At 54.6% G+C, this 22,027-nt stretch overlaps 1 protein-coding gene across 15 annotated transcripts in view; it reads right to left on the reverse strand.

The window, feature by feature from the left end:
* Positions 1–3,897: 3,897 nt before the first annotated feature.
* MAD1L1 (mitotic arrest deficient 1 like 1) overlaps positions 3,898–22,027 on the reverse strand; it is a 413,243-nt gene continuing 395,113 nt past the window's right edge. For all 15 annotated transcript variants that reach the window (XM_063667207.1, XM_063667208.1, XM_054494509.2 and 12 more), the window contains one exon: positions 3,898–4,333. In XM_063667207.1, the coding sequence (XP_063523277.1) occupies positions 4,175–4,333 (159 nt within the window). In that variant the 3' untranslated portion in view covers positions 3,898–4,174. The remainder of the gene's footprint in view (positions 4,334–22,027) is intronic.

A 22,027-nucleotide genomic window follows, 5' to 3' on the forward strand; every position in this document is an offset into this window, starting at 1 on the left:
GCGTGGCAGTGGTGCATGCCCACACCTCTGCATGTACACGCCTGTAAACACACTCCTGTATGTATGGCCCAAGGTTCTGAGCCCCTGGACCTCTAAGTCTCCTTCCAATGCTGTCTCTGGATGAAGGTCCCGGCCCTTGCCTGCCCATGGTATCCTGGTGATATTTTAACAGGAGGGCAATGGGCCAAGTTTAACTCAGACGCTGGGGCCTAGAGGGGCAGCTGAATTTGCAGTCAAGAGAGCAGGGTTTGAGTCCATGCCCAACACAGACTTGCAGGAGGCGTTGGTGGGCCAGTCCCCATCTTTCTGTGCTGAGGTCTCCTCTCCTGACAAGACCAGACTTGCGGGATCATTATGGGATGAGGATGAGCATTGTCAATTGGCAAGTACCAAGCTGACGAGAGCCTCTGTGTGTACGAGCTGCCCGAGAAACTTGTTAAAGGTAGATTCTCACAGTTGCTCCAGGCAGGACCTGAGGACCTGCCTTTCTCAGGTGCTTCCAGGGATCCCACTCTGAGGAATGAGGGGCTGCAGAAAACCTAGGGATTTCTGCAAAACTTGCACGAGGTATCTGCGGGAAGGAAAGAGACAGACTAACCCTGCAAGGGTCTTGTGCTGGCTGCCCAGTGCCAGGCGCAGTGGGAGGGAGGGAGGGAGGGAGGTTGATCCCTCAGAGGCCCCGGCAGGTGGCACTGTCCTCTCCGGCCTGCCGGGAGGCTGGAAGGAGCCCTGGGGCCCCCCAAATCCTGTTACATCCTGGCAATTACAGTTTATTGCTGCGGCACTAATCCCTTAAAATTAGTCATTAGCGGCTTAAGAACCATTTAGCGTTGGGTGCCCACTAAGGAGCTGGGGGAAGCGGGGAATCTGCCAGAACCAGAACTTTCTCTGGCCCGGCGGCCAGGGCTGGGCGGGGACAGGGGCCCGGCGGCGCCTCCCGGGGTCCTCACACGCTGTTTCTTTCCCATTCCACCTGGCAGAAGCGTGAAGAGGATTTGACAAACTCGTGGGGAAGGTTTATTAAATCAGTCCACAAGGGAGACATGTTATCAGAGACCTCTCCTCTCTCCAGCCCACCCAGACACGTCCCTCGGGGGTGTGAGGGCTGCTCCAGCCCCGCCTCGGCCTCTTCCCGGGAAAGGAAAATCCCATCATCAGAGCAGAGCCGCCCGCCGGTCAGAGCTCGTGCATCTCAGCGCTGGCTGGGGGGCCCAGCCTCTTGTAGACCCTCCCGGGGAGACAGCAGGGGAGGGCTGGCCTTGGGCTTCCCGAAAGGAAGGTGCTTTGGAGATCCCTGGCTGTGGAGCGGGAAGGGGAGACCAAGGCAGGAAGGCGCCCCGGGTCCGGATGCAGACGTGAGGTTGCACCTGGGGATGGGGGGCTTGTTTGTGGCCCTTTAGCTGCCAAGCCCGTCTCGATGCCACAGAAGCCGGGTGGAAGGCAGGTGTGGGCGGTGGCCCAGGCTGCAGCAACCAGAAGGTTCAGCAGCCTCAGATCTTGGGAAGGTGACACAAGGGCGTGGGGACAGTGGGTGGAGTCCTGTGGCCACGAGGGTCTGTGGCTGTGGGAACCCCTGCTGCAGTTTTTCTGGTGTGGGTGGAGGCCATGACCATTGCTCTTCAGCCACCAGGTGACGCATCGGTGATGGCAGAGCCAGTGGTCCCTGGGTCCCGGAGCTGAGGGGTGTGTGTCCACCGGGGGAGCCGTGGGGTGTATCCCCACCGGGGGAGCCGTAGGGTGTGTGTCCACTGGGGGAGTCAGTGGGGTGTGTGTCCACCGGGGGAGTCAGTGGGGTGTGTGTCCACCGGGGGAGTCAGTGGGGTGTGTGTCCACCGGGGGAGTCAGTGGGGTGTGTGTCCACCGGGGGGAGCCGTAGGGTGTGTGTCCACCGGGGGAGTCAGTGGGGTGTGTGTCCACCGGGGGGAGCCGTGCCAGTGCCTCCTGAGGCTGAGCCCACCTCCCCACTCTCCATTTTCTCAGCCTCTGCCCCAAATCCTCCCGGTAAGTTCCATTCCCACCTGGGCTGGCTGGAGTTTAGCTCTGGCCTTGCAATCAAGACCACCACCTTTGGGGGGGCTCCTGCCTGGACCTGGACCCGGCTGTCGCCCACCAGGGACCACTCCCCCTGCTGCCCCTGGGGCAGAGGCTGCGGGCTTCTGTTCTGCCTGAGGGCCCAGCCCTCTGTCCTCCCCCAGGACGGCCCCTGACCTCCAGCCTCTGGGCCCACCCTATCCCCGCTTCCCACCTGTTGGGGTCCCATCCGCCTTCAGGGCCCAGTCGGACCCCGTCTCCTAAATTGCCTTGACAAGAACCAGCCCCTGCCTCTGTGTTCACAGCCAGGGTGGCGCTGGCTCCCTAGTCCTGAAGGGCCAGCTGAGTGGGGCTCGGTCCCGGAAGCCCCAGCTCCATGAGTATGTGTGTGTGGGCCGTCACCGGGGCTGCTGGAGGTGAAAGGGTGGGTGGGAGCAGGCACCTTGGCTCTCAGGCTGTGGCATGGCAGGAATGGTGATGGGGAAAGCAGGGTGGTGGGGGCTGGGGTGCCAGGACCCTGGGATTGGCCTGGGGGGGTATTGGCAGAGGACAGCCCAAAGGCTAGACCAGGGCCCCGTTCCGATTATCTGTGGCTGTGGGAGCAGCATCCTGTGTGGGCCCCGGTGTGCTCAGCTGAGATGTGGGGCGGTGGCAGCCCCAGGGCTGCGATGGGGCCGAACAGTCTGGGACTCTGGGTTTCAGTGTGAGAGCCAGTGGCTGCCCAGCTCTGGTGGGGCTGTGTGTCTGTCTGAGGCACATGTGTGTCCAGGGGCCGAGCCAGGGCAGAACCACCTTCGCCTGACATGGGGACGTCTCACTTCTCTTGTCTGCACAGCCTGCATCCCACACAAAGCCTCGTGAAGCTGAACCCCACGGGCCTCCGAGGACCCCTCCGTCAAACCCCTTGCGCCCAGGAACCGAAGCCAACGCCGAGAGGTGACGTTGGGGGGTAGGGAGAGGACACGCAGGAGGAATCGGGGGCTTCCTGTCTCAAGGCTGGGGGATACATCCGTCTCTCCCAGTGGGCCACTTAGAGGACGGCCCCTCAACTTTCCCCTAAGACCTGGAGGAAAAGGGCTTTCATGAAGGGTTTGTGGAACCTGGTAGTGTTCTAATGGTGGGCGGGGCGGGGGGTGCAGTGAGGCGGGGGTGGCAGAGCCGGAGCTGCCCCACCCTTGAGGAGTCTGGGTGGAGGCGGCAGTCCCGGGCGTGGCCCTGGCCCAGGCCCACAGTTCGCAGGCAGGAGGCAGGGTCCACGCCTCCCTGCTCCTTCCTCCCCCTGCCCCTGCCACGGGTCTCCCTCCGTCTCAGCAGCGGTAGCTCTGGAGCGAGGCCGTTCCCCTGGCTGCACCAGCTCCCCTCTGCTGGGCTCAGATAGCGGCACCTGCACCTCTGAATCATCGGCTCATTTTCCCCATGGCTGGAGAAGGCCGGGGCCGCCGAGTCGGGAGGAGGGGACTCGCTCTCCAGCCTCGAGGGCCAGGCGCTCCATCTGCCCCATGGGGTGGAGCCACCCCACACCCCTGGGTTTGGTGCTGCCAGCCGGGTCCAGGCCCTCTCTTGGCCCTGGAGAGATGGGCACAGAGGGCAGTCTCCCCTCGATGCACCCTTATCTGTGAGGACAGTCCCCCCAGCCCCTGTGCCTTCATCCGGGTTCTCTGGGTTCCATCAGCAAAGGGAAGCCCCGGAGCTGGGGCCTGGCCTCGAGGCAGAGCTGGAAGCTGCTACGCGGAGGGGCCTCAGCCCATAACGTTGCCACCTAACATTGTCCGGGCTGCAGATGGCGGTGGCTGCTGAGGGAGCTCCTTCCCCTCCTCCCTCCCACCCTGCTAGGGCTGGGCCACAGATACACAGGGAGAGTGGGAGTGTCTAGGGGAGAAGACTTTATTTCACAAGGTGAGGAACCCGGACTGGTGGCCGACACCCACACACCAGGCTCCGGGACGCATGGGGTCTGCACGTGGGGAGGGTGCTGGCCGCCCCAGCAGGAAGCCCGACGTAGGTCCCAGCGTGTCTGTCAGTCATCCCGCTGCCCTGTAGGGATGGAGAGATAGGACGTGCACCCAGCCTGTGGCTGGCGGGGCAGGGGACCTGCAGGTCAGGCCAAGCAGAGTGGCTCCAGCTATGCCCCTGAGTCTGCAGGCTAGGCCACGGTCTGGCGGCTGAAGAGCTCGAGGGTGAGCGAGCTGAGGAAGGCGGGGATGCTGTCCTGGCGCCGCAGGTGCACCTCGATGAGCTCGCCCACAGTGTGCGAGAACTCCGTCTCCAGTAGCTGCATCTTGGAGCCCGAGGGGCTGGTGGCCTGTGGGGCGGGCAAGAGACAAGACAGTGGTCAGCCCGACAGGCCTCTCCCTCTCTCCCGCCATGGGGGCTTCCCTCGGTCTGAGGACCTGGACAGGGGTAGATGCGTCCTCAACCCTGCCAGGCCTTATTGCAGGTCACCTAAAGGGACTGAATTAACCCAGGGCAAGGTCTCTGCCATCTACACAGGCAGCTGGGGCTCCCAGCCCCACCTGAGGGGCTGCCACCTTGCTCATTCCTCCTCCACCTGGGGGGGCTCCAGCACCTGTGCCCCCACCTGTGACAGGCCCCAGTGCTACTCTCCACTGAGGCTGGAGGACCCCACGCCCTGGGCAAGTCCTGCAACACCTTCCAGACTGCCTGGGCCCCATGACCTAGTTTCCCCACTTGTGCAGGGGGGCCCAGGGGGAGTCTGGCTCTGTGGATTCTGCAGCCCAGAGGGCGGCCTCCTGTAACTGGAGAATGGGCAAGGAGGAGACGGCCCAGTGACCAGGAGCTTCCAGACAGTGCTGCAGGCACCAGGGGACACAGGGCAGGAGCCACAGGGTTCAGGTGACACCGCGGGTCTGAGCGAGCTGCTGTGCCATGGTCCTGGGCTGTGGGGAGTGGACAGAGGCCCTTCTGAGCTGCCCCAGAGAGCCAGCCCCACCCTGGTCAGCACCCACACAGATGTCCCACACAGCCCCAGGTCAGGCAGGACACAAACCCAGCCCACCACAAAGCTCCCTCTCAAACCACGTCCCTGAAAAGTCCTGTGCCCAGAATATGCCCAGAACTCCCACAACTCCACCGTGAAGAGGAAAGGGCCAATTAAACAAAGGGGCCCTTGAACATTTCTCCAGAGGAGAGCCACACACAGCCAATGAGCTCATGCCAGGGCACCGGGGAAACGTGAACCGCAACTGAGCGAGATGCGGACCCGCCTCGCGCCGACGGCCACTGAGAGCAAACACATGAGCTGCTGGGTCGAGGGGAGTCAGACCCTCCGCGTCGCTGGTGGGAGCGTGTGTGGTGCGGCCACTGCAAACAGCTGGCGGCTCCTCAAAGAGCTGAACGCAGAGTCCATGGGCCCAGCACACGCCCGGGTGCACAGCCAGGGGGTCTGAGTGCTTCCACACACAGACCTGGGCACGGACGTCCACGGCAACACGATCCCATCACGAACAGATGGAACGCGGAACCAGCCCTCAACCGCCGGAGGGAGAGAAAAAACCGGGTTTACCCGTCAACACCGCTTCCTACAGCCGAACTCTGAGACACGCTGCCACGCGGGCAAACCCCGAAAACATGCCCAGCCAGCCACAAAGACCTGTCGGCACAACTCCATGCCCAGGGGATGTCCTGGAGGGGCACGTGAGGGCTCAGGGCCGGTGGAAAGGCGCCACGGTTAGACTGGCCGCGGCTGCGCACTGAATGTGCCGGGAGGAACGGAACGGTAGACTTGATAGACTAATGGGACGGTAGACTTGAGGGTGAGCCGCGTGTGTGTGCAGCAGAGGTTAGGAAACTGTTTCGTAAAGCACTCCCTCCGCCCGGCAGCCCTCTGGGAACCCTCCCCAGGAGCCACGGGGCAGCCCGGCTGCACCCAGCTTGGTCCTGGCAGCTCCCCTGTCCACCGGAGCATGCCTGAGCTGGGCCCCGCCCTGATGGTGCCCCCCCATCTGCTGTTGGCGCCCCTCCCCTCACCACCTTTGCAGCACGTGCTGCCCCCGAGGCCCTGCGGCCTGACCTGTTCCTGCACCTCCTGTTTCTCAGGAGCCGTCCCCCTGCCCTCCCCCTGTTCCTGCTGCCTTAGTACATTTGGCCTTGTCATAGTTCAACACAAACCATTTTTAAACAAAAACAAGAGAAACCACTCTGACCTTTTACTGAGAAAATCCTTTCATTTCTGCCTTCTGTTCTTGATTCTGAATTTCTCCCCCTAAATGTCAGAGGGGCTGATTCTCCTGCAGCTACCGGGCAGGGGTGGGAGGCAGTGTGGGAAGAAGTCTCCTTAGCCGGCCCTTCGCCCTCCTCCCAACCCAGGGCTGGCAACCTGGCTGGGCCTGTGGCACTGTGGTGCAGACTCTGGCCAGGCTGGACTGAAGAACAGCTCTTCTCCAGGCATCCGCCTTCCCCGGCCCTCAGAGGCTGGTAGGCTTTGGGAGCCTGGCCGCTCATTTCTAAAATCATTTTTTTTTTAAGAGACAAGTCAAGTCTCACTCTGTCACCCAGGCTGGAGTATAGTGGCATGATCATGGGTCACTCAGCCTCGAACTCCTGGGCTCAAGTGATCCACCTCAGCCTCCTGAGCAGTTGGAATGACAGGCATGTGCCACCACATCTGGCTAATTTTTAAATTTTTTTTAGAGAGAGACTTTAGCTGTGTTGCCCAGGCTGGCCTCAAACTCCTGGCCTGATGTGATCCTCCTGCCTCAGCTTCCCACAAGGTGAGGATTACAGGCGTGAGCTCTGATCATTCTTTATTTGAAACAGGTGCACCCCACCAGCATCAGCAACACAGCTGCTCCCAATGGTAGGCCGGGCCACCCACTCACAGCTCCTACAGCACCTCCTCTCTGCTGGCCTCAGGCGGCTCTGGAAGAATGACGCCCTAAGATACCGCACTGCCCTCCAGGTGGGGGCAAGGGTGGATGGGGACAGGCAGGAGTGACCAGTGCTACTCTCCCAGCTCAAACCCCACACGAAGGCAGACCCAGTGTTTGCAAAACACCAGCCCCCTCTGAACAAGTCGACCTGCCGTGCAGCCCACCTCTGACTCTCTTGCCCCCAGCGTACCCGGCCGCATTGGGAGGCTCCACCTCGGTCCAACACTCCGGCAGCACTCCGGCATTAGCAGGACCTGCTGAATGAGTGGCGCTGGGCCCATCCATCTCTGCCATCTCTGCTCAGCCCTCTGCCATGTTCAAATATCACACAGTCCCCAGGTACCTCGTAAATCACTGTAATTAGGGGCTGCTCACTTAAAATTAGAGCGCAATTTTTTAAAAAGCAAATTGCCAGTAAGACACGTTGGCTGTGGCTGGAAATATTTATGGGGCTGCCTGCGTGCCGGCTCTGGCTTTCTCTCCCTTCTGTCTGGCCGGCCCGAGCTACCACCTGTCTAGTCCGCACACATAGCGGCCGTGTGGCTGGCGGGTGCTCCGGGGGAGACTGAGACACTCACTCTTAATGAAGACACTCGCGGCATCCATTGTGGCCACTGCACTCTAGTCCAGACCCTGGCTGGCCTGGCCTGGGGCTCACCTGCCCCTCTGGAAGCAGAGAGAGCCTGCCCTGGAGGGCCGGGGGCCTCTGCAGCACGTCTGTGGAACACGTGGGCCAGGGAGTGTGTGCCCGGCCCCCATTCCAGCTCTGCCACATGAGCAGTGCTCATACGGTGCCTGGGGCTGAGGGGCCCTACTAAGTGCTGGTCCCACCATCCCCTGAGCCGAGCCCTGTGGTGTCCCAGCGGGCACGGACAAGAGGCACGGAGTGAGGGAGGGGTGGGGGCTAACAAGGCGCTTGGAGAGCAGAGACAGTGCCTCTCTCCACACACCACCAACCGCAGGATGTGGTGGGGCTCGGAGGCAGAGGGGGAAGTGTGAGGGATTCCTGTCAAGAGCAAGACCTCCTGCTGCTGAGGGTCCAAGAGAAACTCCATGAACGGGGAAACTCGAGGGGAGAAAGCTAGAGACGGAATGAAGGAAGCCCTGAATCCTGGCTCAAACAAGCAAAGCTGAAATAATGCAGTAAAATGAGAAGGCACGCAGGAAATGGAAACGATGCTACTTCGAGATACTGGGAAGTTATGTGAATCCTGTTCATCTGTGGGGTGGCGTGAAGAGGTGGAGGCCACACCAGTGGACATCAAAACCAGAAACCAGTCAGAGAAAGACAACAGGAAAACTCTAAGTGCCTGGAAATTAAACAGCACACTTCTAAGTAATCCACGAGTCAAATGGGATGCCTCGAAGGAAATAAGAGAACAGAATGGAAACAAGAATACAGCATAATGAAATTTGCCAGACGCACCCAAGGCAGTGCTTAGAGGGAAACGGACAGCACTCAATGCCTGTATCAGGAAAGGAGAAAGATCTCAAATCTCTTCTCTAAATTCCTACTTCAAGAAACGAAGGGAAAAACAAGCCCGAAGCAGGAGGAGGAAATAATAAAAGTAGGAATGAACAGGAAAACAAGACAGTTCCTAAAACCAAAAACTGGTTCTTTAAAAAATAGCAATAAGGCTGGCCAGGAGCAGGGGCTCATGCCCGTTATCTTTGCACTTTGGGAGGCCAAGGTGAGAGGATCGCTTGAGCCCTGGAGTTTGAGGCTGTAGTGAGCTATGATCACACCACTGCACTCCAGCCTGGGCAACAGAGTGAAACCGTCTCAAAAATTTGTTAAAAAGACCAGCAACAATAAACTGATAAACCCCTCACAAAACTGACAAAGATTAAAAAGGGGGAACGCCTGTAATCCCAGCACTTTGGGAGGCTGAGGCAGGCGGATCACGAGGTCAGGAGATGGAGACCATCCTGGCTAACACAGTGAAACCCCATCTCTACTAAAAATACAAAAAATTAGCCGGGTGTGGTGGCGGGCACCTGTAGTCCCAGCTCCTCGGGAGGCTGAGGCAGGAGAATGGCGTGAACCCAGGAGGCGGAGCTTGCAGTGAGCCGAGATCGTGCCACTGCACTCCAGCCTGAGCAACAGAGCGAGACTCCGTCTCAAAAAAAAAAAAAAAAAAAGGGAAGGGGGAGAGTGAAATGACCAATATCAGAAATGAAATGGAAATATTATAATAGATCCAGAAGCAATTAAAATAATAAAAAATACTACAACAAAACTTGATGCTCATAATGAACTGGATGGATTCCTCGAAAACCACATACTACCAAAATGTGCCAAGATAAAATAGACAGCCTCGGTAGTCCTATAACCATTAAATAAATCGAGTTTGTCCTAATTAAAATGCTACTCAAAATCTCCAGTCCCAGATGGTTTCACTAGAAAGTTTTACGGAACATTAAATATGAATTAATACCAATTTTACACAATCCCCTTTCAGTTAAGAAAAGACAGGGAAACACCTTTCCACTCACTATTAACCTTGTACTGAAACCAACCAACAAGGATGGTGCGCACACACAGAAAAATAAGTATCGGTCTCTCATGAACCTAGATGCAAAAATACTCAACAAATACTAACAAATGGAATCCAGCAATATACGAAAAGAGTATCACACCCTGACCAAGTGGGATTCAGTTTAGGTGTACAACAAAGGCTAGTTCAAATGTGAAAATCAATCAATGTTATTCACCCTATCAACAGGCTAAAGGAAAACAATGATATGATCCTATTAACACAGGCAAAGCATTTGACAAAATTTAATCTCCATTCCTGACAAGAACTCCCGCAAAGCAGGAATCAAGGGAAAGTCCTCCGACTTGCTAAAAAGCACCACAAAGAACCCTCAGCTCATGCTGCTTCATTGAAAAGTCTGGCCGCCTTCCCTCATTCGGTCAGCGGGGAGCTGGCTTTCCCCACTCATCCTCAACCCGGCACGGGAGCTCCTCACGGCAGGGCATACAGGTAAGAAAAGGAAAGCAGCAGCACAGGGACTGGAAAAGAACAGAACTGTCCCTGCTCGCAAACGACGTGACAGCCCACGTGGAAAATCCTGAGCAATCTGCAGAAAACTCCTAGAATGACGTGACAGCCCACGTGGAAAATCCTGAGCAATCTGCAGAAAACTCCTCGAACACTAAGTGAGTTCACGAAGGTTGCAGGAAATAAGATGAACATACAAAAATTAACCACATTTCTATAAAGCAATTGCAAACAAGTGAAAAACAAAATTAAAAGGCAATATAATTTACAGAACATCTTAAATACTTGGATATAAATCTAACAAAAACTTGTATAGTGTCTGTTTGCAGAAAGTTAGGAAATACTGATGAAAGGAATCAAAAGAATGTTTGTATAAATAGATGCAATGTTTATGAACTGGAAGACTTACAGTAAATCAATTTTTCCAAAATTGATCTTTGGTTTTAGTGTAACTGCTGTCTAAACCTCAGCATATATATATATATATATATATTTTTTTTTTTTTTGAAAGAGGGTCTTATTCTGTCACCCAGGCTGGAGTCCAGTGGTGCGGTCTTGGCTCACTGCAGCCTCAAGCAATCTTCCTGCTTCAACGTGCCAAGTAGCTGTAACTACAGGTGCGCACCACCACTCATGGCTGTATTTTTTTCATAGAGATGGGGTCTCCCTGTGTTGCTCAGGCTGGTCTCCAACTCCTGGGCTCAAGCGATCCTTTTGCCTTGGCTTCCCCAAGTGTTGGGATTACAGACGTGAGCCACCATGCCTGGCCAGCATCTTTTTTTTTTTTTGTAGAGAGACACAAGATTATTCTAAAATGTATATGGAAAGCAATTCCAAAAAAGAAGAGTGGAGGAATTGCCCTTCCTGATGTTGAGAACTGTACAGCTACAGCACAGCGTCATACGGCTCCTACGTCAGACAGACATGGCTGGGGCAGCGCTGGAGGGGAGATGTGGAGACCAGCGGAACAGAACAGAGGAACTCGAAAGAGACCCACAGACACTTCCAGGCCACTTTCTAACAGAGAATATTATGCCATAACCAAGTGGGACTTAGTTTAGGTGTATGAGGCTAGCTTGGTATTTGAAAATCAATCAATGTAATCTGCTATATCACAGGCTAAAGAATAAACAACATATGATCCTATTAATTGATATAGAAAAGTCACAAAAAAGTCACAAAGGCGCTTCAGTGGAGGAAGGGCAGTCTTGTCTTTGCTACAGCTGGTGCCGGAGCAGCTGGACATACTTAGTTAAAAAAAATTTTTTTTGACCAAAACCTCACATCTCATATAAAATTTAACTCAAACTGTATCATGAACTTACATGTAAAACACAGCATTATTTTAAAAAAGAAATCTTTAGGATCTGGATGAGGCAGAGCTCTGACACTCAACACCAAAGCACAATCCATAGAATAAAATTAAAATGGATAAATGGACCTCGCCAAAATTTTAGGAAACTGTACAGTGGGAGAGCCTGTGAAGCAGATACAAGGACAAGCTACACGACAGGGCGCCAGTGTCTCCCTACCCATCTCTCCTAGAACGCCACGGCCACTGGGGACCCCGGCACCTGGAGGGGCCAGTGCACAGAACCCGGAGGGGTGACTGCAGCGTCTTAACCCCAAGTGGGATTCCTGCCTGTGCCCTGGCCCTACAGGGCAAGGCCCGCATCTGTCTTGCTTCTCTCTTTTCCCAGGACAGACCTCACCAGGCTGGAGAGTGGCCTGGGCACAAAGGCCGGGGCTGTGGCATCAGGGGCCACCATGACAGCAGAGCGCCCAGGTGTTCTCAGACACACCCCTGCTCCCACTGGCCTTCCTGGGAGAAGCCCCGCCTCGTTCCAGAGGAGAAGCCGCAGCTGCTGGGCTGGGGGAGGCATGAATAGTCCATGCTCGGATCCGCAAGCACCACGCACCTCACTGAACACAGCTCCAGGCGCCTGCTTCCCTGAAGCCCGATCCTCTGTCCTTGGTGTGCTGCAAGCGCCGCTCCCGAGCAGGGCTGTGTGGGGAGAGGAAAGGAGCCCTCGGGGGAAGTTATGCTGGGGGCCCATTTGTTGGGGGAGGGAGAGCGGGAAGCAAGGCCCATGAGGATGGGGTGTCCTGCAGCTGGGTCCTGACCAGAGTCTGCTCCCTCTCCTGGGCCTGGGCACTGCAGGAAAACGGCGGACAGTCAGCCTGCCACCACCTCCCGGCCGCCACCACACGCCCTCGACAGACCTTCCAGATAGACGGCTCGATCCTGACTTGAGCACTGCCGGCCCCAACGCCTCCCCTCTTACACCACCTGCTTGTGCGGGCCTGGTGGCAGAGCTGCCGGTGTCGGGGGCTTTCACACCCACCAAAACTAGCTTCTGACCTTGGCTTGGCCACCAGGAAGCTGCGTGACCCTGGGCACACCGACACACCTCTCTGAGCCCGGTCTGCGTGCTGGGCATTGCCGAGAAGGCTAATGAAGTAAGGTGCGTAAAATCACTGGGCTCAGGGGAGACACCGAGCACAGTGGGGTGACGAAACCCTGTGCCCACCTTACCCCGGGCCACGAGGACGGCGGCTGCCCCGTGCCCTGGCGCCATCGGATGGCCTCTACTGAGAAGCGAGGTGCTCCCGGCCTTGTCCCCACCCCACTGCAGCACGACTGGTTGTCTGCCAGGCCCCAGAGCCCCGAGGCTTCCCACGGAGGCTCCCCCACCAGGACCCACGGGAGAGGAGATGGGCGTGCCTTGCTGGCATCTGCCGGGGCAGCCACAGGTCCCTGTGAACCTCGCTTGTAGAAGACACCTGCTCTCAAAGCCAGCGAAGGGGAGATTTTTTTTTTTGTCTTGAGGCTGTAAGGAAATCAAAGTGTTTTCAACTTCAAAAGACTCTCCGGGCTTCTCTAGTTGAGAATCTGACGCATCCCAGGCACTTTCATGCACACATGGGGCGAGCCGGGGAGAAGACTCAGCTGCGTCCGCCAAGAGCTAGCCTTGAACTTCAGGGGTGAGAAAACCCTTCAAGTTCACACTGGCACAACACACACTCTCACCCACACTCACAGAGTGCAAAAGGACCCTTAGAAAATCATCAAAATGTTAACGGCGGTTAACTCGGAGTGTTGGGATGGAAGGTGACTCATGGTTCTCTGCATTTTCCAGATTTTTGTATATGCTGCATATTTGTAATTAGGAAAAAAGTATATCTAAATTATATCTGCAAGAGCGGAACAGCTTCAAGACAGGCCGATGAGCACACGGGTTGCCCACTGCGGACACACGCAAGCCCCAATCCTTATTCCCTGGCCTGCAACCCTCGGGCGTCTTGCTCATCTGCCCGTCTGCCTGGAGCGGCTCTGGACACTCTGTGGGAGGCCCCTCTGTGGGCTGCTGAGGCCGGTGCTGCCCACCCACCTGCCCCAGATGTCCTGGGCCTGGGGTGCTATCCTGGTGTCATGGCTTGGCATCTTGGCTGGTGGCACCACAGACGCCAGGTGTGGGTCACAGTGTGAGCCCAGCCAGCTGGTGGGGGTGGCTGGCGCTGGTCAGGTGGCCACAGCAGAGTCCTCTGAGGCCACCTGTCATAGGGCTGCTGCTGAGGTCTGAGAGACACGGGCCCACGCCCCTCGGCACCCAGCGCCCAGGGCACCCAGGTTGGGCTTGTGCAAATCCCAGGTGGGGCACAGCTCTGTCTGTCCACGGGTCTTTGCGGTGCCCATCTGAGCGCCTGTGAACAGTGCTGGGCAATCTCACCATGCACACAGCTCTGCACGAGCCTCCACGGCCAGGGCCGCCCTCCCTTCCCTAAAAAGTCTCAGGGGCTAAACGCCTTGGACCATGGCATCAGGGTCCAGAGGTAATTAACCTGGGTAATGTGTGCCCTCATCCCAGCAGGTGCTGCTGGGGGTTGGAGGTCAGCACAGTCCCAGCCCCGGGGTTGGAGGCCAGCACAGTCCCAGCTTGGCTTCGTGACCTCGGCAGCAGTGATCTGTATCCCAAAATCGGGCGTGATAACGTCAAGACCGTGCTGAGCCTGCCGGGTACAGCGTGAAAATGGCTGGTGCTACCGTGGTCTACACAACCTGTTAGACCAGGATACCGAGGACTCCTGGCAGCCTCACACCTCACAGCTGGGCTCTGCACAGGGGTCTCAGGTGCTGTGGGGCCAGCGTGCCTGCTGCACATCCACGCCCCGAGGGTGACCCAGGAGCAGCAGCCACCGCCGAGCCCTGATAGTCACTGCCTGGCCTGTCCGCGTTCTGAAGAGGGAGAGAGCAAGCTTCCCGCCTCTGGTGTGTTACCTCGGCTGAGGAACTCCTCCTCCAGGCTGGCCACAGGACTTGTTCCAGCCTATGCCTGACTCCCCCGCTCATGGCCTCACTCCCTCATGGATGCCCACGGCCGGCCCAGCCCCACCCTGCACAGGCCCCCCAGCTCCAGGCCCAGCCCAGCTCAGCTCCTCGGAGCTCCCGGTCCAGAGGTCCAGGTTTGACCCCAGGACACCCTGCTGTGTGCACGGCCCTCAGCTCCCACCCCTCTCTGCCCCACTGTCCCTCCGGTGTCCCTCGGGGGAGGCGAAGCAGCCGGGCCCAAAGGAGGCCTCGCAGATGCTGCCACGTGAGCACCACACCGAGGGCCTGGCGGCAACTGGGTCAGGACAGCTTGGACAGAACGCCGAGAACAAATGTCCCGGCATGAAGTTCCAAAGAACGGAAGCTGGCAAAAAACGTGTCCGGCACGGGGAAAATAGCTCAGCCAATTATTCCTGCCTAATTGTACCGAGGAAAGCATCTAAATACTGCCTGTGCTAATTATACCAGCGTTATTGGGGTTTATCTTCCCGGCGAGGGTGACCTTTCCTTCAAGAGTGACTAGCGGGGCGGGCAAGGCCAGGCACCCCAGCAGTCGCAGAAAAATCCCAAACCAACAATTATTATTATTATTATTCTATTTATACAGCTCCCCCTCGCACACGGGCGTTCTGCTTTCCAGCCACACGCAGCTGCTCCTGCAGCCGCAGCCAGAGGGGAGCGGAGGGAGTGGGGGCGCCGGCTCGGGGTGGGGCGGCCTGCGCAGCCCCTGTGAGTGGCATCCGCCACGGGTGGCTCCAAGGGCCGTGGAAGGGCATGGAGGCCACAGGGACGAGTTAGAGGAGGTGGCGGGGGTGGAGAAGGAGGGAGAAGGTGCTGAGTGTGGGTTAAAAGGGACTGGCCCCGAGGGCAGCAGGAGGGCAGAGCACAATGAAGGTTAAGGGAAGAAAGGGGACGCGGCGGGCAGGCGGGACGGGTGCTCAGCTCAGGCATGCGGGTGAGAAGGGAGGAGCTGCAGCACAGCCGTCGCCCAGTGGCTCCCTGAGCCCCACCCAGGTGTGGGGGCCTCCCCTCCTGTGCCCGTCCCGGGTGTGGGGTCCTCCCCTCCTGAGCCCGTCCCGGGTGTGGGGGCCTCCCCTCCTGAGCCCGTCCCGGGTGTGGGGTCCTCCCCTCCTGAGCCCGTCCCGGGTATGGGGGCCTCCCCTCCTGAGCCCCGCCTGGCTGTGGGGTCGTCCCCTCCTGAGCCCTGCCTGGCTGTGGGGTCCTCCCCTCCTGAGCCCGTCCCGGGTGTGGGGGCCTCCCCTCCTGGGCCCCACCTGGCTGTGGGGGCCTCCCCTCCTGGGCCCCGCCTGGCTGTGGGGTCCTCCCCTCCTGGGCCCTGCCTAGACAGCACCACTCTTTCCAGATGTAGCCGAATGAGAACAGGAGAGGACGTCAGTGGCCTCTGCACCTTCTCACCTCCCACCCAGGTGAGGCCCATGTTGCTGGGGGTGACATTTTGTGGAGTGCCACGCTTAGGGCAATGTGATGCTGGGGATGCAGGGTGAGGAGGGCCGGAGATGCAGGCCCGCCTTCCAGTGAGGCTGCCCCTCTTATCTGCTGTGGGCCCCGGGGCCCATCAGTTTGTCTCTCTGAGCTGAAGTTTCCTGAATGTAAAATGGAGACAAAATGCCTATTTTCCCACCTCAGAGGGTGGCCAGCAGCTTCCGACCGAGACAGAGCCACAAGGACAGATGCACCTGCCATCTGAAACAGCCAGAATATGAGGCATCAAATGTGAAACAACAGTTTTCAGTCAGGAAGGGTGGCGGGCCCTGAGAGACGGGGCGAGCCCAGGGAGACGGTCACGGCCCAGGCAGGGCCTTGGGGGACCCGAGTTGACGGACAGGGCTGGAGCCGGAGCCGGGGCGCAGGACAGAGTGCCGGAGAGGAGGGCTGAGTTCCCTGGAGTGATCCGTGAGAGGCTGAGAAAACCTGGAGCATTAGAGAGAAAAACCCAGAAAACGGCGCCTGAAGCTCACACTGGGCTGGAGCAGTGCCTGTCTCTGGCAGCCTCGTGGGAAAGCCTGCAAACTAGGCGGCTCCAGGGCACAGCACTGAGATGGACACCCCTCACCAAGGGGCGGTGTGGCCCCAGACAGACGCTGCCCTGCTCCCACCTCACACTTCCTAAACCGAGACCCAGAGAACCAGGCTGTTTCCAAGTACCTGAACTGTGTCTCCGAACAGAGCTCACGAATATTTATAGGAACACACACATGCACGTGCACGCACAGGCACACGCACACATGCACACGCAGCCTCGCAGCACTCAACAAAGAGAAAATCAGCTGAGTGAAACAAACCTAGGGCTGACCTGACGTCAGAAGCGGCAGATCACATTAAGTCACTGTAACTTTGCTCCATATGCCCAAAAAGTTGAGGACAGACATAAAAGGGACAAAAAAAGAGACAAATTGACTTTCTAAGGATGAAGACAACAAGTGCAGGGGACGGATCCATGCCAGATCAGACATTGTGGAAACAGGATCGGTGAAGCTGCAGATACAATCACGGAAACCATCCAACATGAAACAGATGAGAAAAAGAAAGAAAAGCGCATACAAACAAAAAGGAAAAAACAGAAAGATAAATATAAAGGAGGCAGCACATTGGGCGTGGGCTGTGGGGTGATGTCACGTGGCCTGACACGTGGGGCGGGAGTCCCGGAGGCAGGCTGGTGGCACTTCTGAAATGGCCCCCGATGGTCCCCACCTCGAGGCATCACCCGCATCAGTGCCAGCCCTTCGGCGTGACTTACAGCTGATGGAAAGTGCGGCGCAAGTGCTGGCTTCCCCTCTGCGGTCGTGTCACAGCAGCCGTGACTTCCGCGGCTCTCACCCTGGTTCTCAGCGCTCTGACACGCCAGCTGCCGCGCATGAGCTGCCTACATGGCGAGGAGCTGCCGTAGGCACCAAGCGCGGCAGCCCAACCACGGATGAGGAACAGAATCCTTCTGACGGCCACGTGGGTGTACCTGGACATGGGACCCTCCCCAGCAGAGCCAAGAGGACCATGGCTGGTGAGATCTCTGAGCAGAGAGCCAGCTCAGCCACACTTGGACTCCTGACCTCAGAAGCCATGAGCCACTGAGTTCTGCAGCAATGTTATTCAAGGACTGGTCGCCAATGGTGGGGACAGGAAACAGTCTTGAAAAAGTAATAGCCCCAATTTTCTGAAATGTGTGGAAAAGTGTAAACAGAGAGATCTGAGTTCAAAGAACCCCAACCACCAAAAAAAAAAAAAAAAAAAAAGGGGGAGGGGGGAAACGACATGAAAATACACAAAGTACATCATAATCAAACTGCTCAAAACCAGTAGTACAGATGAAATCTTAAAAGCAGTCAGAGGAAGAAAAGACAATTGACCGACAGAGGAACAAAGATGAGGATGACAGCAGACTTCTCAGAGGAAATACTGGCATTAAGAAGACAGTGAGATCACCTCTGTAATGTACAGAAAGACAAAAAAAGCCCAGAATTCTCCACCCAGTGGAAATATCTGCCCCCAAATAAAGACTTCTTCAGGTGTGCAAAAGCTTAAAATATCCCAAAGCAGCTGATTCACACTGCAAGAATATTAAAGGAAACCCTTCAGACAGAAGGAAAATGAGGATGCAAACAGGGGCTTACACAACAGGCCAGGTGCGGTGGCTCACGCCTGTAATCCCAGCACTGTGGGAGGCCGAGGTGGGAGGATCACCTGAGGTCAGGAGTTCAAGACCAGCCTGGCCAACATGGTGAAACCCTGTTTCTACTAAAAATACAAAAATTGGCCACATGTGGTGGCGCATCCCTGTAATCCCAGCTACTCGGGAGGCTGAGGCAGGAGAATTGCTTTAACCTGGTAAGTGGAGGTTGCAGTGAGCCAAGATCGCGCCATTGCACTCCAGCCTGGGTGACGGAGTGAGACTCTGTCTCAAAAAAAAAAAATAAAAATAAAAACAAACATGGGCCTACATAACAAGAAGGAAGAACAGCCCTACTCCTTCCGTGAATGAGGGGTGGGAGCTGCATGTGCAGATATATACAACATTTACCATTATTATTTACATCTCTTTCAAAGATAACTGACTAAACAGAAATAAAAACAAAGTATTGTGGGGTTTATCATGTGCATAAATAAAATATAAGCAGAGGACTAAGGCAAGAAGGAGAAGACTGGAAATATGTGATTGTCAGGTTCTCACACTACACATAAGGCGGTGTGGTATCATTCAAGGATGACTGTGTTAAGTTAAAAATCTACATACCCTAAATCCTAACACAACCTGTAAAAAATACAGTTAGCCAATCAAAAAAGGAGATACATGAACTTGTAAAAAATTCAGTCCAAGAAAGGCAGAAAAAGAGGGAAGAAAAAAGAACAAAGGACAGACAGGACAAACAGAAAACAAGTAACAAGATGATAGACTTATCTAATCAAAGTAGTAATCAATTTAAATGTAAATGGCCTAAACGCCCCAGTGAAAAGGCAGAGATTGTCAGATTTTATGCATATTTAAGACTCAGCTATATCCCGCTTTTAAGAAGCACATTTTAACTATGAAGACACAGTAGATTAAAAGTAACGTGAAGCAGATACAGCACACTCACAGAAGCCAATTCACCCTGTGTTCACATGAGCACACCTCACTTCACCCCACGTTGCCTGACTGTGCTTCACAGACACTGCATTTTTTACAAGTTTAAGGTCTGTGTCTTGCAAGTCTATCGGCACTATTTTTCCAAAAGCGTGGATTCACTTCATGTCTGTGTCATATATATGTCCAACTTTTTCATTATTAATATATCTTTTATGGTAGTCTGTCATCTGTGATCTTTGATGTCACCATTGTAATTGTTTCGGAGCTCCACAAACAGTGCCCATAAGATAGCAATTTAACTGATAAATGTGTGTGTGTTCTGACTGCTCCGCTAACCAGCCATCCCCCATCTCTCTCCTTCTCCTTGGGCATCCCCATTCCCTGAGACACAACCATCACAACAATATTGAAACCAGGCCCATTAATAACCCTAGAATGGCCTCTAGGTGTTCAAGTGAAAGAAGACTCACGTGTCTCTCACTTTAAATCAAAAGCTAGAGATAATTAAGTTTAGTGAGGAAGGCATGTTGAAAACTGAGGCCAAAAGCTAGGTCTCTTGCACCACACAGCTAGCCTGCAAAGGAGAAGTTCATAAAGGAAATCACAAGGGCTATTCCAACGAACACATGAATGATAAGAAAGCAGAACAGCCTTACTGCTAATATGGAGATTTTCAGGATGGTAAATGAACTCTTGGGGCCCTTAAGAATGATGCTAAGTCTTCTCTCTCTGTGCTCTATCAGTGGAACAACGAAGCCTGGATGACAGCACGTCTGTTCAAACGTAGCACAGTGCACTGAATATTTTAAGCCCACTGTTGAGACCTCCTGCTCAGAAAACAAAATTCCTTTCAAAATATTATTGCTCACTGACAATGCAACTAGTTACTGGGCTCTGATGGAGATGAATGTTGTTTCTATAACTGCTAACACAGCATCCATCCTGTGGCGCCTAGATCAAGGGACAATTGACTTTCAAGTGTTATTATTTAAGAAATACATTTTGTAAGGCTACAGTTGTCACAGAGTGCTTCCTCTAATGAATCTGGGCAAAGTCAACTGAAAACCTTCCGGAAAGGAGCTGTCATTCTAGATGCCATTAAGAAAATTAGTGATTTATGAGAGGAGGTCAAAGTATCACCATTAACAGGAGTTTGCAGAGGTTGGTTCCAACCCTCATGGATGACTTGGTTCAAGAAGATGTCAGTGGAGGACGATGGACAGATGTGGTGAAAATAGCAAGAGAACTAGAATTAGAAGCAGAGCCTGAAGATGTGACTAAATTGCTGCAATCTCATGATCAAGCTTGAATGGATGAGGAGCTGCTTCTTATGAATGAATAAAGAAAGTGGTTTCTTGAGACGGAATCTGCTCCTGGTGAAAATGCTGTGAACATTGTTGAAAAATGACAGCAAAGTACATAAACTTAGTTGATAAAGCAGTTTGAGGGGTTGAGAGGATTGGCTCCAAGATGGAAGTTCTACTGTAGGTAAAATGGTATTAGCATTGCATGCTACAGAGAAATCTTTCATGAAAGGAAGAGTCAATCAATGTGGCCAGCTTCATTGCTGGTTTGGGTTTTTTTTTTTTTTTTGGGATGGAGTCATGCTCTGTTGCCCAGGCTGGAGTGCAGTGGCGCGATCTCAGCTCACTGCAACCTCCACCTCCCAGGTTCAAGTGATTCTCGTGCCTCAACCTCCCAAGTAGCTGGGATTACACGTACATGCCACCATGCCCGGCTAATTTTTGTATCTGTAGTAGAGACAGGGTTTCACCATGTTGGCCAGGCTGGTCTCGAACTACTGGCCTCAAGTGATCCACTTGCCTCGGCCTCCCAAAAGTGCTGGGATTACAGGTGTGAGCCACCGCACCCAGCCCGTTGGTGTTCTTAAGAAACTGTCACAGCCACCCCAACCTTCAGCAACCACCACCCTGATCCGTCAGCAGCCATCACCGTCAAAGCAAGAACCTACACCAGCAAAGAGATTACAACTGGCTAAAGGTTCGGGTGATCATTAGCATTTTTAAGCAATAAAGTATTTTTAAAATCAGGACATGTACTTTTTTTTTTTTTTTTTTTTTTTTTGAGACAGAGTCTCGCTGTCACCCAGGCTGGAGTGCAGTGGCACGATCTCGGCTCACTGCAGGCTCCGCCCCCCGGGGTTCATGCCATTCTCCTGTCTCAGCCTCCCGAGTAGCTGGGACTACAGGCACCCGCCACCTCGCCCGGCTAATTTTTTTGTATTTTTTAGTAGAGACAGGATTTCACCGTGTTAGCTAGGATGATCTCAATCTCCTGACCTCGTGATCTGCCCACCTCGGCCTCCCAAAGTGCTGGGATTACAGGAGTGAGCCACCATGCCCGGCCCATTGTTTTTTAAAGACGATGCTGTTGTACACTTGATAGACTACAGTATAGGATAAACATAACTTTTACACGCACTGGGAAACAAAATTCATGGGACTCACTTTATTGTGATATTGGCTTAATCACAGTGGTCTGGAACCAAATCTGCAATATACCCAAGGTTGCTTATTGACAGTGCAACTCTGTATCAGACAAAGTAGATTGCAGAGCAAAGAATATTACTAGCAATAAAGGTCATTTCATAATGATAAAAGGGTCCATTTATATATGAAACAAAAACTGGAATGCAAGAAGGAATAGAGAAATCTGTAATTATAGTCAGAGATGTCAATATTCATCTATCAATAACTGATAGAACAGGACCACAGAAAATTGGCAAGGATATAGAAGCTTTGCAAACATTATTAAAAATGTCAGCTACTTGACATCAATATAGCACATTCCAGCGAGATACAGGATACACACAGATTTCAAGTACACATACAACATTTACCAAGGCAGTAACATTCTGGATGGACCTTAAAACAAATTTCAAGAAATGTGGCCAGATGCAGTGGCTCATGCCTGTAATCCCAGCACTTTGGGAGGCTGAGGCAGGTGGATCACCTGAGGTCAGGAGTTCGAGACCAGCCTGGCCTGGTGAAACCCCATCTCTACTAAAAATACAAAAATTAGCTGGGTGTGGTGGCACGTGCCTGTAATCCCAGTTACTCGGGAGGCTGAGGTAGGAGGCAGGAGAATCACTTGAACCTGGAAGGCAGAGGTTGCAGTGAGCTGAGATCGTGCCACCGCACTCCAGCCTGGGTGACAGAACGAGACTCCG

Source organism: Pongo pygmaeus, chromosome 6, assembly GCF_028885625.2.
Source record: "Pongo pygmaeus isolate AG05252 chromosome 6, NHGRI_mPonPyg2-v2.0_pri, whole genome shotgun sequence".
NCBI classification, from domain to species: domain Eukaryota; kingdom Metazoa; phylum Chordata; class Mammalia; order Primates; family Hominidae; genus Pongo; species Pongo pygmaeus.